This window comes from Otolemur garnettii, unplaced genomic scaffold (genome assembly GCF_000181295.1).
Source record: "Otolemur garnettii isolate 467f Iridium unplaced genomic scaffold, OtoGar3 scaffold00025, whole genome shotgun sequence".
In the NCBI taxonomy this organism is placed as follows: Eukaryota; Metazoa; Chordata; class Mammalia; order Primates; family Galagidae; genus Otolemur; species Otolemur garnettii.
In genome coordinates, this window is record NW_003852420.1 from 12,477,182 (window position 1) to 12,489,291 (window position 12,110).

The following is a 12,110-nucleotide window of genomic DNA, read 5'->3' on the forward strand; positions in this document are numbered from 1 at the left end:
CCGGGGGTTGTGGTGGGAGCCTATAGTCCTAGCTACTTGGGAGGCTGAGGCAAGAGGATCTCTTGAGCCCAGGAGTTAGAGGCTGCTGTAAGCTATGACTGCCATAGCACTCTACTAAGGGTGACAAAGTGAGACTCTGTCTCAAAAAAAAAAAAAAAAAAGGGAGGATTTGGAAAACATTAAGGAAAGTAGAAAAAAATTAAGTCTCAAAAAAAAAATTAATAGTCTCATAGTCTAAATAAAACCACTATGGAAAGTAAGTTGTAGGCCAGACATGATGGTTTACATCTGTAATCCCAGACTTTGGGAGGCTGAGGCAGAAGGACTGCTTAAGGCCAGCAGTTTGAGATCAGCCTGAGAAACATAGCAAGACCCTGTCTTTCCAAAAAAATTAGAAAATTGGCTGGGTACAGTGGAGTGTGCCTGTAAGTCTAAGCTACTGGGGAGGGTGAGGCAAGAGGATCACTTAAGCTTAGGAGTTCAAGGCTACAGTGAACTATGATTGCACCACTGCACTGAAGTCTGGGTGACAAAGTGAGACCCTATCTCAAAAAATAAACAAATAAAAAGAAAACAAGCTTGGGAACTGGGGTTTAATCTCAGATTTATCTTTAGACTATGAAGTGTAGATAATGACATCCTAAGGAAGCTGAAACAGAGAAGCTTTTCTGCCTTTCTCCTGCTGGCTTTGTTTACCCGTCTTCCCCCACACAGCACTAAGTCTAGTATATGGTCTGACGCTGACAATGGTGATGAGGATGTACAGCTTTGTGGGCAAGGGACTGATGCTATCACATTTAACAGATGCTTAGGCTGGGCTGACCCAGTATGGGAGCTGCTGGCACTACCTCTCTGGTTAAAATAGAGCAGAAGGAGAAAATGGGGACAAGAGAATTTTAAGTTTGAATTTCTTTGAGATTATTAATTTATATAGGTATGGAATTTATATTTTAGAATCAGATTTTCTCTCTGGGAATTTAATGCTGCATAAAAGTGAGGAGGGGTAGAGGCACTCTGTATAAATATAGGCACCCTTCAGTGTACTACTTAGGCTTATTGCGTTACTATCTCTGAGAGCTACACTTGACAACATGAATGGGAAACGGAACAGAAAGTGCAATTTTGTCTTCGAGGCCAGTGAGACCTCGTAAAGGATATTGTTACACCGGGTGTGGTGGTGTATGCCTGTAGTCCTGGCTACTGGGGAGGCTGAGGCAGGAGTACTGCTGCTTGAGCCAAGAATTTGAGGATGCAGTCAGCTATGATCACACTTGTGAATAGCTACTGTACTCCAGCCTGGACAATACAGCAAGATTCCATCTCTTATAAAAAGAAAGAAAAAAGCCCCTAATATCCTTTCTTGATCCATTAAGAAGCTTTTGAGCACAAGACTTTCTGTGTTTCACTAGCTTTAGGAAGACAGAGGCATAAGGCTCAGCAGTAGGTAGAGGGCAACTGCCATCCCCAACTGATGGCAGTCATAGCGAACAGTCAGGAGAATGTGTGCATGCACAACCCTTCTTACTGCTATCCATATGCAGTGTTTGTGCAGCTCTGTACTTTATTCTCACTAAGCCTTCTTCAAGGATGGAAGAGCCTGGGTCTGATCACGTAGAGTTGGAGGGGTTCACTGGGCCATGTTTTAACATGGGGCAATGGATCGAGTTATGATTCTTGTGCTCACCATTACAGCTCCTCTGCCTGGTCTTGAGTCCTTCTCATCATAGATCTGTGGGTGTGGGTTGGGGTGGTGGTGGGAGGACCACACATACGGCTCAGGTCTAATCTGCATGGTCCATCATGGCTGGTGAGAGAGGGCTAGCAGACGTGTACCATGGTCCTGATAACAGTGCTCATCTCCCAACTGGCCTTTATTACCTGAGTGATGCTTCCTTGAGCGCAAAACTGAGGACCTCAACAAAACTTACCTCATCTGTATTGTTGTTAATGATAAAGGCCTACAAGTATGTCTGTTGATTAGGCACAAGATACAAGTCTGGGAGAATAGCTAATGAATTAAATGATGGATGGAAATTGAAAAAAATCTTGATAATAAAACATCAGAGTGAGCAAATATATGAAGTCTATACCAAAGTTAAATAAATTATATAAGAACAGAATGGGGAATAACTAATGACTTAGCACAACTAATGTAAAACACATTTTGTGTTTTTAATTTTTAACTAACTACAAATTCAGTGAGTCATGAGTAGGTGCCCTGCTTAATTTGCACCTCTACCCCTTCACTCTCTTGAGGCAGCCCCTCCTCACTGGGGTGCAGGCCACCAGCACTCCTACTCTCTGCTCCTGGCTTGCTTATTTCTATTATGTCCTCCTACTGCTACCAGAGGGAGTTTTAAAAACATACAAATTAGATACTGTCAAGGGCTCTTTAACTGATTTATGAAGTCCAGACTCTTCAGTATGGTTTGGAAGGAACTTTCTCACTTGGCATTGCTAGCTTCTCTAGGCGCATTCCCTTGATTATCTGATCCCTGTTAAATGATGCTCCAGAACCAATGAACCACCCATTTACTCCAATGTGCAACCTTAACAGAAAGGGTTATTTAAAAAATAAGGACTGGGCTGGGTATGGTAGCTCACACCTGTAATCCTAGCACTTTGGGAGGCCGAGGTGGGAGGATTGTTTGAGGTGTCTGTAGTCCCAGCTACTTGGGAGGGTAAGGCAGGAGGATCATTTGAGCTTAGGAGTTGGAGGCTACAGTGAGCTATGACTGTACCACTGCCCCCCACCCTAGGTGACATGGTGTGATACTATCTCTAAAAAAAATTTAAAAATAAAAATAATTAAAAAAAAGAATAAGCACTGTCAGAATGTTACAACACAAACTGGGCTACCCAGTAATATGGGAGGTGAGGAAGATATTGCTGAGACTGGATGTGCTTGGTACAGGCTGCAAGGTTCTGACACAGGAACAGTGTTAAGAGATTTGCTATACTGAGCCAGGCATTGAGGTGGGCGCCTGTAGTCCCAGATACTTGGGCAGTTGATACAAGAGGATTGCTTGAGCCTAAGAGTTTGAGGTTGCTGTAAGGTATGATGCCATAGCACTCAACCCCAGAGCAACTGAGAGAGACTCTGTCTCAAAAAAAAAAAAGTCAGCAGTCAAAAAAAAAAAAAAAAAAAAAAAAAAGGTTTCCTATATAGGGAGGGAGCTGACCCAGGGGCCCTCTAAGGTCCCTTGTTAGGGTTCCCAGAAAATGAAATTCTTCAATTGACTGTGGGTTTTCTTAAAAGATCTCTTTGTTACTGAAATGTTAAATTATAATTTTTTTTTTAATTTCTCAAATTCTATTGCTTTCTTTTGTGTCATAAGCAAACTTTTCTTTTGTGTCCCTCCTCAGGGACACTCACATGGACTACATCTCAGAGCCGTGGCCTGGCTCTGTATCCCTCATCTCTTTGGCACTGCCCTCCTGGGGAAGAAGAGAGGAGAGGGTGTGCATGAAGGTAAGGCTGGGGAAGACTGTATTCAGGAAAAAAGTAAAAGGGCGTGAACTGGCTAGGAATCAAAAGGTCAGAACATATTGCTTTTTTAGTCCTGAGAGAAGCTAATGACTGCTCAGACACCAATTGGTTGAACAATACTGCCTGGAAATAGCTCTTTGGGCAGTGTAAGTGAAAGGAAAGGTCCAAACATACCTTCTAGCTTCCCCCACCTCTGTACTCACACACATACCCTTTTCATTCTATCTCTGCCTCCCACTGCCCAGGACCTTTTTGAGCTTACCTGGCCTCTCTCCTCTAGTTCTGTCAGCATCACGATAGAGCAGGATTTCCACTCCCAGATCATTCGCCAGAAGTCCTCAATTGTGTGGAGAAGAGGGCCCTGGCTGGCAATGTAGGAATCCTTCTGGCGGTAGCCCTACACAAGCCATGTCAATTACAGGGGTGAGATAGTTTAATTGGGAAGGGGTGAATGGAGAAGATAGGCCACTAGGAAAGGATAGGAGGGACAAACCCATCCCAGGCAGAATCGCCCCAATTTGACAAGCTGGTCCATTCCTATCAGGGCTAGGTAGTGAATAGGAGTGGGTTCTAGAGTAGGCAATGGGAGTGGGGTCTAGAGCTAGAATTAAGAGAGCAGGAATGGGCTCAGCACCCGTAGCTTAGTAGCTAGGGCGCTGGCTACATACAACAGGACTGGCGGGTTTGAACCTAGGCTGGGCCTGCCAAAACAGCAATGACAAAATAATAGCCAGGTGTTGTGGCGGGTGCCTGCAGTCCCAGCTACTTGGGAAGCTGAGGAAACAAAATTGCTTAAGTCCAAGAGTTTGAGGTTGCTATGAGCTGTGATGCCACAGCACTCTACCAAGGACAACACAGTAAGACTCGGTCTCCCAAAAAAAAAAAAAAAAAGAGAGCAGGAATGGGAAAGACAAGAGCTCAGTTTTTCAGCCTCTTGGCTGTGGTCTGTGCTGAGAACTTTTTCCTCCAATTATTACGTGTCTTTAGTTTCCCCTCAACTTCTGCTCTTTGGGGCTGGACAGACCTAGTATGCAGGGTGGCAGTGTATTAGTTCAGTAATTATTGACTGTCTTGAAGATAATCCTCCCAAGCACGTATGTGAGGGAAGCACTGAAAACCTCAGAGATGAATCTTCATGGGGTGTTGGGAGCTCAGGGAACAAACCCACCACTTACATCAATGAAGGACGCATTCACGTAGTCTGTGTTCTCCTCACCCCTTTTAACTGGAATGATCACTCTGTTGAATTCATCTGCAAGAAGGATAGCGGCTCATGGCTTGCCAACATCACTTGTCCTCTTCTTCCACTGCTCCCACCCTAGGCCCTAGGTATCTACAATCCCAGCTGTTCCTAGCCCAGGAGGGAGAAAGCCTTTGGCCTGTATGCTTTTATTTCTAGAAGTTTCTGAAGAACTGGGAGGAACAGAGGTAGTGTCGTGATGCTTGTCTCTAAGCAAATCATTAGTACCTAAGAAGTAGGAGGGGTGGAGGGGATTAAGGGAGGGGCAATAAGGCTTTAAGGTGGGGAGAAGGCTCTTACACGGAATGATCTGTAAAACCCGGTTCTTCTTCATGTTGGCTGGAAGGTTTCCAGTCCGCATCTTGTCATTCTGGATTTTGATTGACGTTAACTTCTGAATTAGGAAAGGGAGGGGAAATGTCACAGATCTCAGTAACTGAACCTGACAAGATTATGCCTGCCACTGGGCCTGCACCTCCAGGCCACTTGCTCTGACTTCCATTTCCACCAGTTCTTGTTGGAACATTTTTTTCTTTTGTCTTCAAGCTCAGTGAGCAAGTCAAGAGAGTATTAGAGAAACAAGTACATTCCAGTCTCCTGGGGACTCTTCTGGGATTCCCCTGGCTTAGAGTTTTGTGATCCCAGAGTAAAGATCATAGTATCACACTAGGGAGTGCACGCCTGCCAGCTCTCACCATCTGGCAGCTCTCAGAGACTTCTAGACTCTTCAGAAAACTACTCAGATGTGTATCCTCTTTTCTCCTGATTCTAAGGTTCCTAAGTGTAGCCCACACATCAACATTTGGCTTCATATTGTTAGAAATGCAGGATCTCAGGCCCTAACTCAGACCTGCTCAATCAGAACTTGCATCTTGACAGGACACAAGGAAATCTTGTGCTACATGCTGTAGTCTGAAAAGGACTGCTATAAGGAGAGTGATCCTCTCCATCCCAGCCTAGAATCTTTTGCTTCTGGGAGCACTTTTACTGATGACAGCACAACTTATGTTTTAGGCATGTTGAGAGCCATTATCTAATGGTATATAGCAGCAGTTAGCAATGTAAGGTCCACTGGCCAAATCCAGCCTACTGACTATAAAGTGTTACTGAAATAGCCACATTTATTTGTCTATGGCTGCTTCTGTGCTACAAAGGCTTAATATTTGGGATAGAGACCATATGGCCTGAAAAGTCTAAAACATTTATTAATCTGACCATTTTGCTATATATTATAATTATCTGGAAGGAGGGGGGGACATAAAAAATACCATTGCCTGTTTCTTTTTCTCCCCCCTAAACACAACTCAAGTGTTCTGATATGCAGGATGGGTTGAAAATGACTGGAGTATGAGGAGAGGGCCCAGCTCCTTAACTGCTGGTATGCCTCACAAGGGAATTCCCTGCCTGCTGGTAAATGTACAAGGAGTTTAACATCCCATATTCCCCATATCACATTGGTCCTTCAATCGAAGGTTGTCCAGTTCTGACTCACCTTAAACTCCTCCTCTAATCCATTATTGCTGGTCCCTGGGATTTTGTTGTAAATTTTCTGCAGGTGAGTTTCTAGAGAGGTCACTTCCAGTTCTGTATCCCCATAGAGATAATGCTCCAGAAGGGCTTGGTATATGAAGACATACTGCATCTGAAACACGGATGAGCCCAAACTCTCAGTTACAATACAACAGCATGTTGTTCCTTGTTCCAGGTAGCCAGCCCTCTTGGACCCCCACTTCTCTCCAGTCTACTTCTTTTATCCTAGCTGGGATAAAATGATTCCCTCTTATTGTCCCACTTCAGTGAAGCAGGACTGAAATGCATGAGTCCCTCTGGGTATGCTTAGCTTGGGAAGGAGGATCCTGGTCGCCTGAGGGATGTCAGAAACCTGGAAAGAAGGACAAACCCAATTCCTGCTTATTCTGGGAGTACAGACTCAATATATTGTCTGGAGGGGCTATCAGAAATCTGGTCCCAGTCTCCTGCCAACTTCCCTTGTGGTGCTGTGCCCTCACCACAGAACCCATGCTGCTGCTGCTCCTAGTTGTGGCCAAGCTGCATCATGACTCTCTGGGTAGTGGCTGTCTCAGCTGCCTGTTCCCTTAAAGTCCAGTGAACGTGACATCTGCATTCCTGATTCTCCCAGGCACAAAGCCATAGCCTCTTTTCTGTCTCTTTAAATACATAATTTATAAGGGCCCTCCCTCACACTGCATGTTGATCATTTACAATAACCTGGGAGACTGAGGGACTCCTCTGTATAGACAGATGTTTTGGCCCTGGAATGCCCCTACCCTCTGGTGACCCACAGATCACTCACGTCTGTTTGCACCATCTGACAGCGCTGTGCCCGGATCCGGCTCACAAACCCATACACGTCCACCTTCCGCTCTGTGTGCATCATGTCCAGCATGGCATCAATGACGACAAAGGTACCTGTACGCCCTACACCCGCACTGCAGCCAGAGAGCAGGGCGTTACAGGGGCACCCAGCATGCCTTGTGGGGTAGATGGGGAGGAGCAGCATAGGCGGGCTCTTTCTCCTGGTTCTAAATTCTAATTCCGAATGGGGCAAAGGTGGGGCTTTGCTGGAGCCAGCAACCCCACTGTGCCCTGAACTCCTGATCTCCAGCTATCAGAACTGGACACTTAGAAGGGTCTGAAGGCTGCAAGTACATATGGCTAGCACTTGACCCAGCCTGTTGGCATCACAACATTCCTTTCCCGATCTTAGAGGACTGCCTTTCCCTCTAGTCATAATTCTCCACCCAGCAGAACTTGAGGAATCTCTGTGACTACTGCCCTGGGGCCTCAGTAGCTCATCTGCTCTGTGCCAGCTTCCTCAGCAAGGACCCCCTATGCTGTTCCTCTCCTCTGGCCATGAGAACAGGATGTGGGGAACCAAGGACCAGGCCATACTGACCTACAGTGGACCACGATGGCCCCTGCATATTGAGGGTTACAGGCCTTCACCTTCTTGAGGAACTTGAGCATGCCGATGGGGGTGAAAGGCACCCCAAAGTCTGGCCAGCTGGTAAAGTGGAACTGAGTGATGAGGCGTTGTGGCTTTCTGTTGGTCACATCACCTACCTGGGAAGGGAGAAAATCCTGTAAGTTGCCCTGATACCCAGAGGTGGATAGCACCAGGGCAGGGAGGTGACAGTGGTTGTTGGTGACAATGGGAAGCGTTAACTACGGACAAAGAATCTTCCCCAACTCCATGCATCAGGCAGGGCTGTAACAATTACTCTTGGCCTGCAGATGTGGAAAGTGAAACTCAGAGAACTTAAATGACCTGGTCAAGGTCCCAGAACTAGTAAATGGTAGGGTCACAGGTAAAATGCAGGGATCCTGATCACAGCACCATGCTGCCCCTTGGCCAAAGTGATCTTTGTTCAGGCCTCCAGCATCACTCTGAAGGGCCAGAAGCAGTCTCAGCACATGCTCTGGAGTAGAAAGGGAGGGGAGGGGAGTCAAGCACCTAGGAGACACCATCGCCTCCTGATGTTCCCTTCCATAGCATTTAGTTGTATCTAAGATTAGACCTATCTCAAGGTTTTTTTTCCTGCAAGTCACGTGAAAATGCTGCTCCTTTAGCTTTGATGAGAAGTTCCCTGGAGCACAGATCTCTGGTTTCAGAATCCAAACACAATGCAGGTTCAGCCACTCCTGACCACCCTGAGTAAGAAGCAGGATGATGCAGCCTGCTCCCTCCCTCTAAGTCAGGCGTCCTCAAACTACGACGGCCTACCTAGGACATTTATCCAGCCTGCTGGGTGTTTTTGCCGCCGTTGCCTGTCCTGCTTAGCAGCCGTCTCATCCCGGGGCACGCAGTCCGGCCCTCCAATGGTCTGAGGGACAGTGAACTGGCCCCCTGTTTAAAAAGTTTGAAGACCTCTGCTCTAAGTGGTCAGCAAATCCTACACAAGAGCCAAGAAAGGATGTAGGAGACAGTACCTGCTGAATACAGAACTTCCGAACTGTGTAGTCCACCAGGACAGTCACATCCTCTACGGAAACACGGATATTGCCGTAAGTCCAGCAGCCTTGGTCTGGCCAGTACTGGGCACATTTACACTGGAAAGAACCAAACACATATTCCATGATCTCAGACTGCCCACCGCCAGCAGATGCAAAGGGCCGAAGGGAAGAGACCACAAAGCCCAGATGGCTCCGTGGCCTCTTCTTTCACCTCAGTGAGTTGTTGACTTATTTATTCAAATTGCCTTTTTCTCACTTCCATCTTATTTAGCATAATTTGCTAACTTACACACAGCCCCAGCTCTTATCTGTCGATCTTTCCTAATCCCGCTTGTTCCTCTTTGGTTCAGTGTGAATCTGAAGTCATATTACTTACAAAATCTATACTTCCATGATATCCCAGGTCATGCTCTAGGGACAAGTCTGTCTGAACCCCTAGAAATAGCAACCTTCTATGAGAGGGCCAACAGAATGGACTGATGCAGCCTGTAAACATGTTATGTCATGAGAGGCCTAAGGCCTTCCCTGATGCCTGGGCCTTGGACAGATTCCAAGAGCTAGAGGCGTGAATGGAGGAAACTAAACCCCAACCCCAGCATTATCCTTCCTAGACATGCAGGGCTGTGAGTAATACACCCAATATGTCAGGATGATCTTCAAGGTGTCTCAAGGGCCATCTCTGAGAAAGACTATTACGAATGGGGATTCCTTTCTGGGGCTAGATCCAGGGGCTGGTGGCCTAGTGATGGGGCTGCCTAGGTCAGGCATGGACTTGGTAGTCACAGAAGGAAAAGGACCAGCCAGGAAGCTGCCTTCAGGATCAAGCCAAAGCCTTCGTTTTCCTGTACCCCTGCAGAGTCTCAGTTCATACAGCATCCTCTGCTGACTCTAGGATATACCAAATGCCTCAGGAAGGAGGATAGGAAACCAGGGGAATGAAGGACTAGAGAAGCCAGGGGAGAAAAACCTCTCTGTGACTCTTCTTTAGCTAACAGTCTTTCTTTCCAGTTGTTTTGGAACCAGGGTGAATTATCTGACTACTAAAAATAGGGATTGTGCTCCAGGCACACCCTAGGGACACCTAACACTTCCAGGGTATGGAAAAGGAAAGCTTGTGTCTGTCTGGATGAACTGCTGGCAGAGCAGCCACCAAAGGGAGATAGCCAGGCTTAAAGTCAGAGCTCCAGCCGAGCAGTCCCACCTGTATTAGGGGCTCTCCTACCTCATTTCTCCACTCACCTCCTTTCTTTCCTTTAGATTGGTCACCATGACAATGGTGGCTGTATTTTGCTCCCAGATCATCCTCCAGAAATCATTCACTGTTTCTTCTTTTGGTCCTAAAGTAGCCAATAGGAAAGATGAAGCTATTACATACACGGGAAGAAAAATGCTGGGAAATTGAAAACATCCATTCCTGACTTTTGGAAGCCTTGCCCATATGTTCCAACTAAATATTCAGCCCATCCATCCATCTACCAACCCACTAACTGAACATTGCCCATGTTTCCATCGTGTACTTGCCAGAAATTTCACCAGGACTGGGTGAGAGTAGGGAAGGTTGTCAAAATATAAACAGAACATGAACAATGTCTCTCAAGAATATTATAGTTAAGGATTAAAATCATGAGTGGTCACCAAATACCTACATTATGGGTTAACAATGAGCTAAATGGTCCAAATGGCATCTAGTGCTTCCTATCATGCTCTGAAGGTGGGTTGTCATCAGCCTCAGAAAGGATGGATGACTTGCTCAGGCTGGAAGTCAAAATTTATCCCCCACATAGCCTTTTTCAGAAGCCACTACAAAATTCTAAAAAATGAGAAAGCAAAGAAAGGGAAAGAAATGATATCTAATACAACAGAGAGGGTACTGGTAAAGGGAAGTCTTAGGATGGTAACTCTGCCAGTGCTGGAAGTCAACCAATCCATAACAGAACTAAAGAAAGGAGGTTCTAAAGGATCTCAACATAAAAATCTTTTCAAAATTAAACCTCACGTATCTGAGGGTACAGAGAGAAGATATACACTTCTAATAAAGAGTTTAGGGGGAAAATCAGTGGTAGGTATATAAAAAACTAAATGAATAGGGAAAAGGGACAACCATAAACTCCTGGGAAAGAGGGGGAGAAAAACTACAAAAAAAATCATAATACTATGTGTTTCAGCTATAAATAATATTTGTATACTCATAATACTATACATAACAAATATTACCTTAACCCAAAATTGTGATTTGACTCTACTCAGAAAATGGGGAGGATGTGTGTGTGCACATCGGTCTGACTGAGGGGAGGTACCTTGTAAGGGGAGATTAGATGACTGTCATCTACCACAACATAAAAAATGGTTGCCTCAGGGCCAGTAGTCTGAGAAAGTAAAGAGGGAAAGGGAAGAGAACTTTGCAGTGTAAGTTTTGTAGTCCCTCCTGAGTTTTGTAAATTGTATTCCCTTTGGTAAAAATAAAAACATGATAGTATTAAAAAGAAAACCAAATAACAATAGCAGTGGACACATGCCCAAAGGATGTAGAGAAGGGGAGGTGCTTCACTGTCACACAGGGTCAGGAGAATCTCCATGGGGAGCTGACATTTGAACCATATCTTAGGGTAGGTCAGGTAGCTGGGAGTTTAGAAAGGGGGCAAAAAGGCACTCCAGGTAGAGGGAGATAGGCTAGCAGCAAGAAAGAACATTAGAGGCCCAGGGACTGCACCATTGTGCAGGGTGCAGGAAGTAGCAGGATATGTGGCTGGAAAGACAGGTGAGGTATTAGAACCTGAAGGCCAGGGCAAGGCAGAGGTATCAGTCAGCAGGAGACTGCAACAGAGCTGCAAGGAAAGACAGGGTAAGACAGAAACAAGGACTTATCTAGTGTAAGGGGAAGGTAAGAGATCCAGACGATCCTGAATTGGGCTTGGGGTTTAGGTGGATTACATTCTAGTCATCACAACAGCCAAAGAACAAAGGAGGAAAGCAATTTTGAAGTTGAATAAGAGTCATCTTTTAGTATCTGATGTTAAATCTTAAGAGTCTTGGGGTGTGCAGGTGGAAAGATAAAAAGCTCCTCTGAAAACATGGGTCAGGAGCTAATGAGGCAACAGCCAGCCAAACAGAGGTGGGTATAGATGTGGTCTTGCAAAGGAGACATAGAGGGGAAGGAGAAAGAGGGCCAAAGAATGTTGAGGATCCTCAACATTATTCCAGTTCAGATAGAATAAAAAGCCTGGGAAGAAGAAAAGGTAAAAGGCTCCAAGAAGGCTGAAACCCTCTCTGATTTTATTCTCTTTCATATCTCCTTCACTTAGCACACTGCCTGGCACATAACAGATTGTCAATAAATGTTTACTGAGTGGCTGAATAAATCAGCTTTGGTGAACCACAATAATATCAACTACTTTTTTTTTTTTT

General features: G+C 45.5%; 1 protein-coding gene across 2 annotated transcripts in view; it reads right to left on the minus strand.

Moving 5' to 3' along the window:
* Positions 1 to 12,110, minus strand: part of PTPRA (protein tyrosine phosphatase, receptor type A) — a 69,028-nt gene that overhangs the window by 7,277 nt on the left and 49,641 nt on the right. For both annotated transcript variants that reach the window (XM_003788058.3, XM_023512153.1), the window contains 8 exons: positions 9,945 to 10,047; positions 8,682 to 8,801; positions 7,648 to 7,814; positions 7,045 to 7,180; positions 6,223 to 6,372; positions 5,031 to 5,124; positions 4,666 to 4,742; positions 3,753 to 3,887 (listed from right to left, as the gene is read on the minus strand). In XM_003788058.3, the coding sequence (XP_003788106.1) occupies positions 3,753 to 3,887; positions 4,666 to 4,742; positions 5,031 to 5,124; positions 6,223 to 6,372; positions 7,045 to 7,180; positions 7,648 to 7,814; positions 8,682 to 8,801; positions 9,945 to 10,047 (982 nt within the window). The remainder of the gene's footprint in view (positions 1 to 3,752; positions 3,888 to 4,665; positions 4,743 to 5,030; positions 5,125 to 6,222; positions 6,373 to 7,044; positions 7,181 to 7,647; positions 7,815 to 8,681; positions 8,802 to 9,944; positions 10,048 to 12,110) is intronic.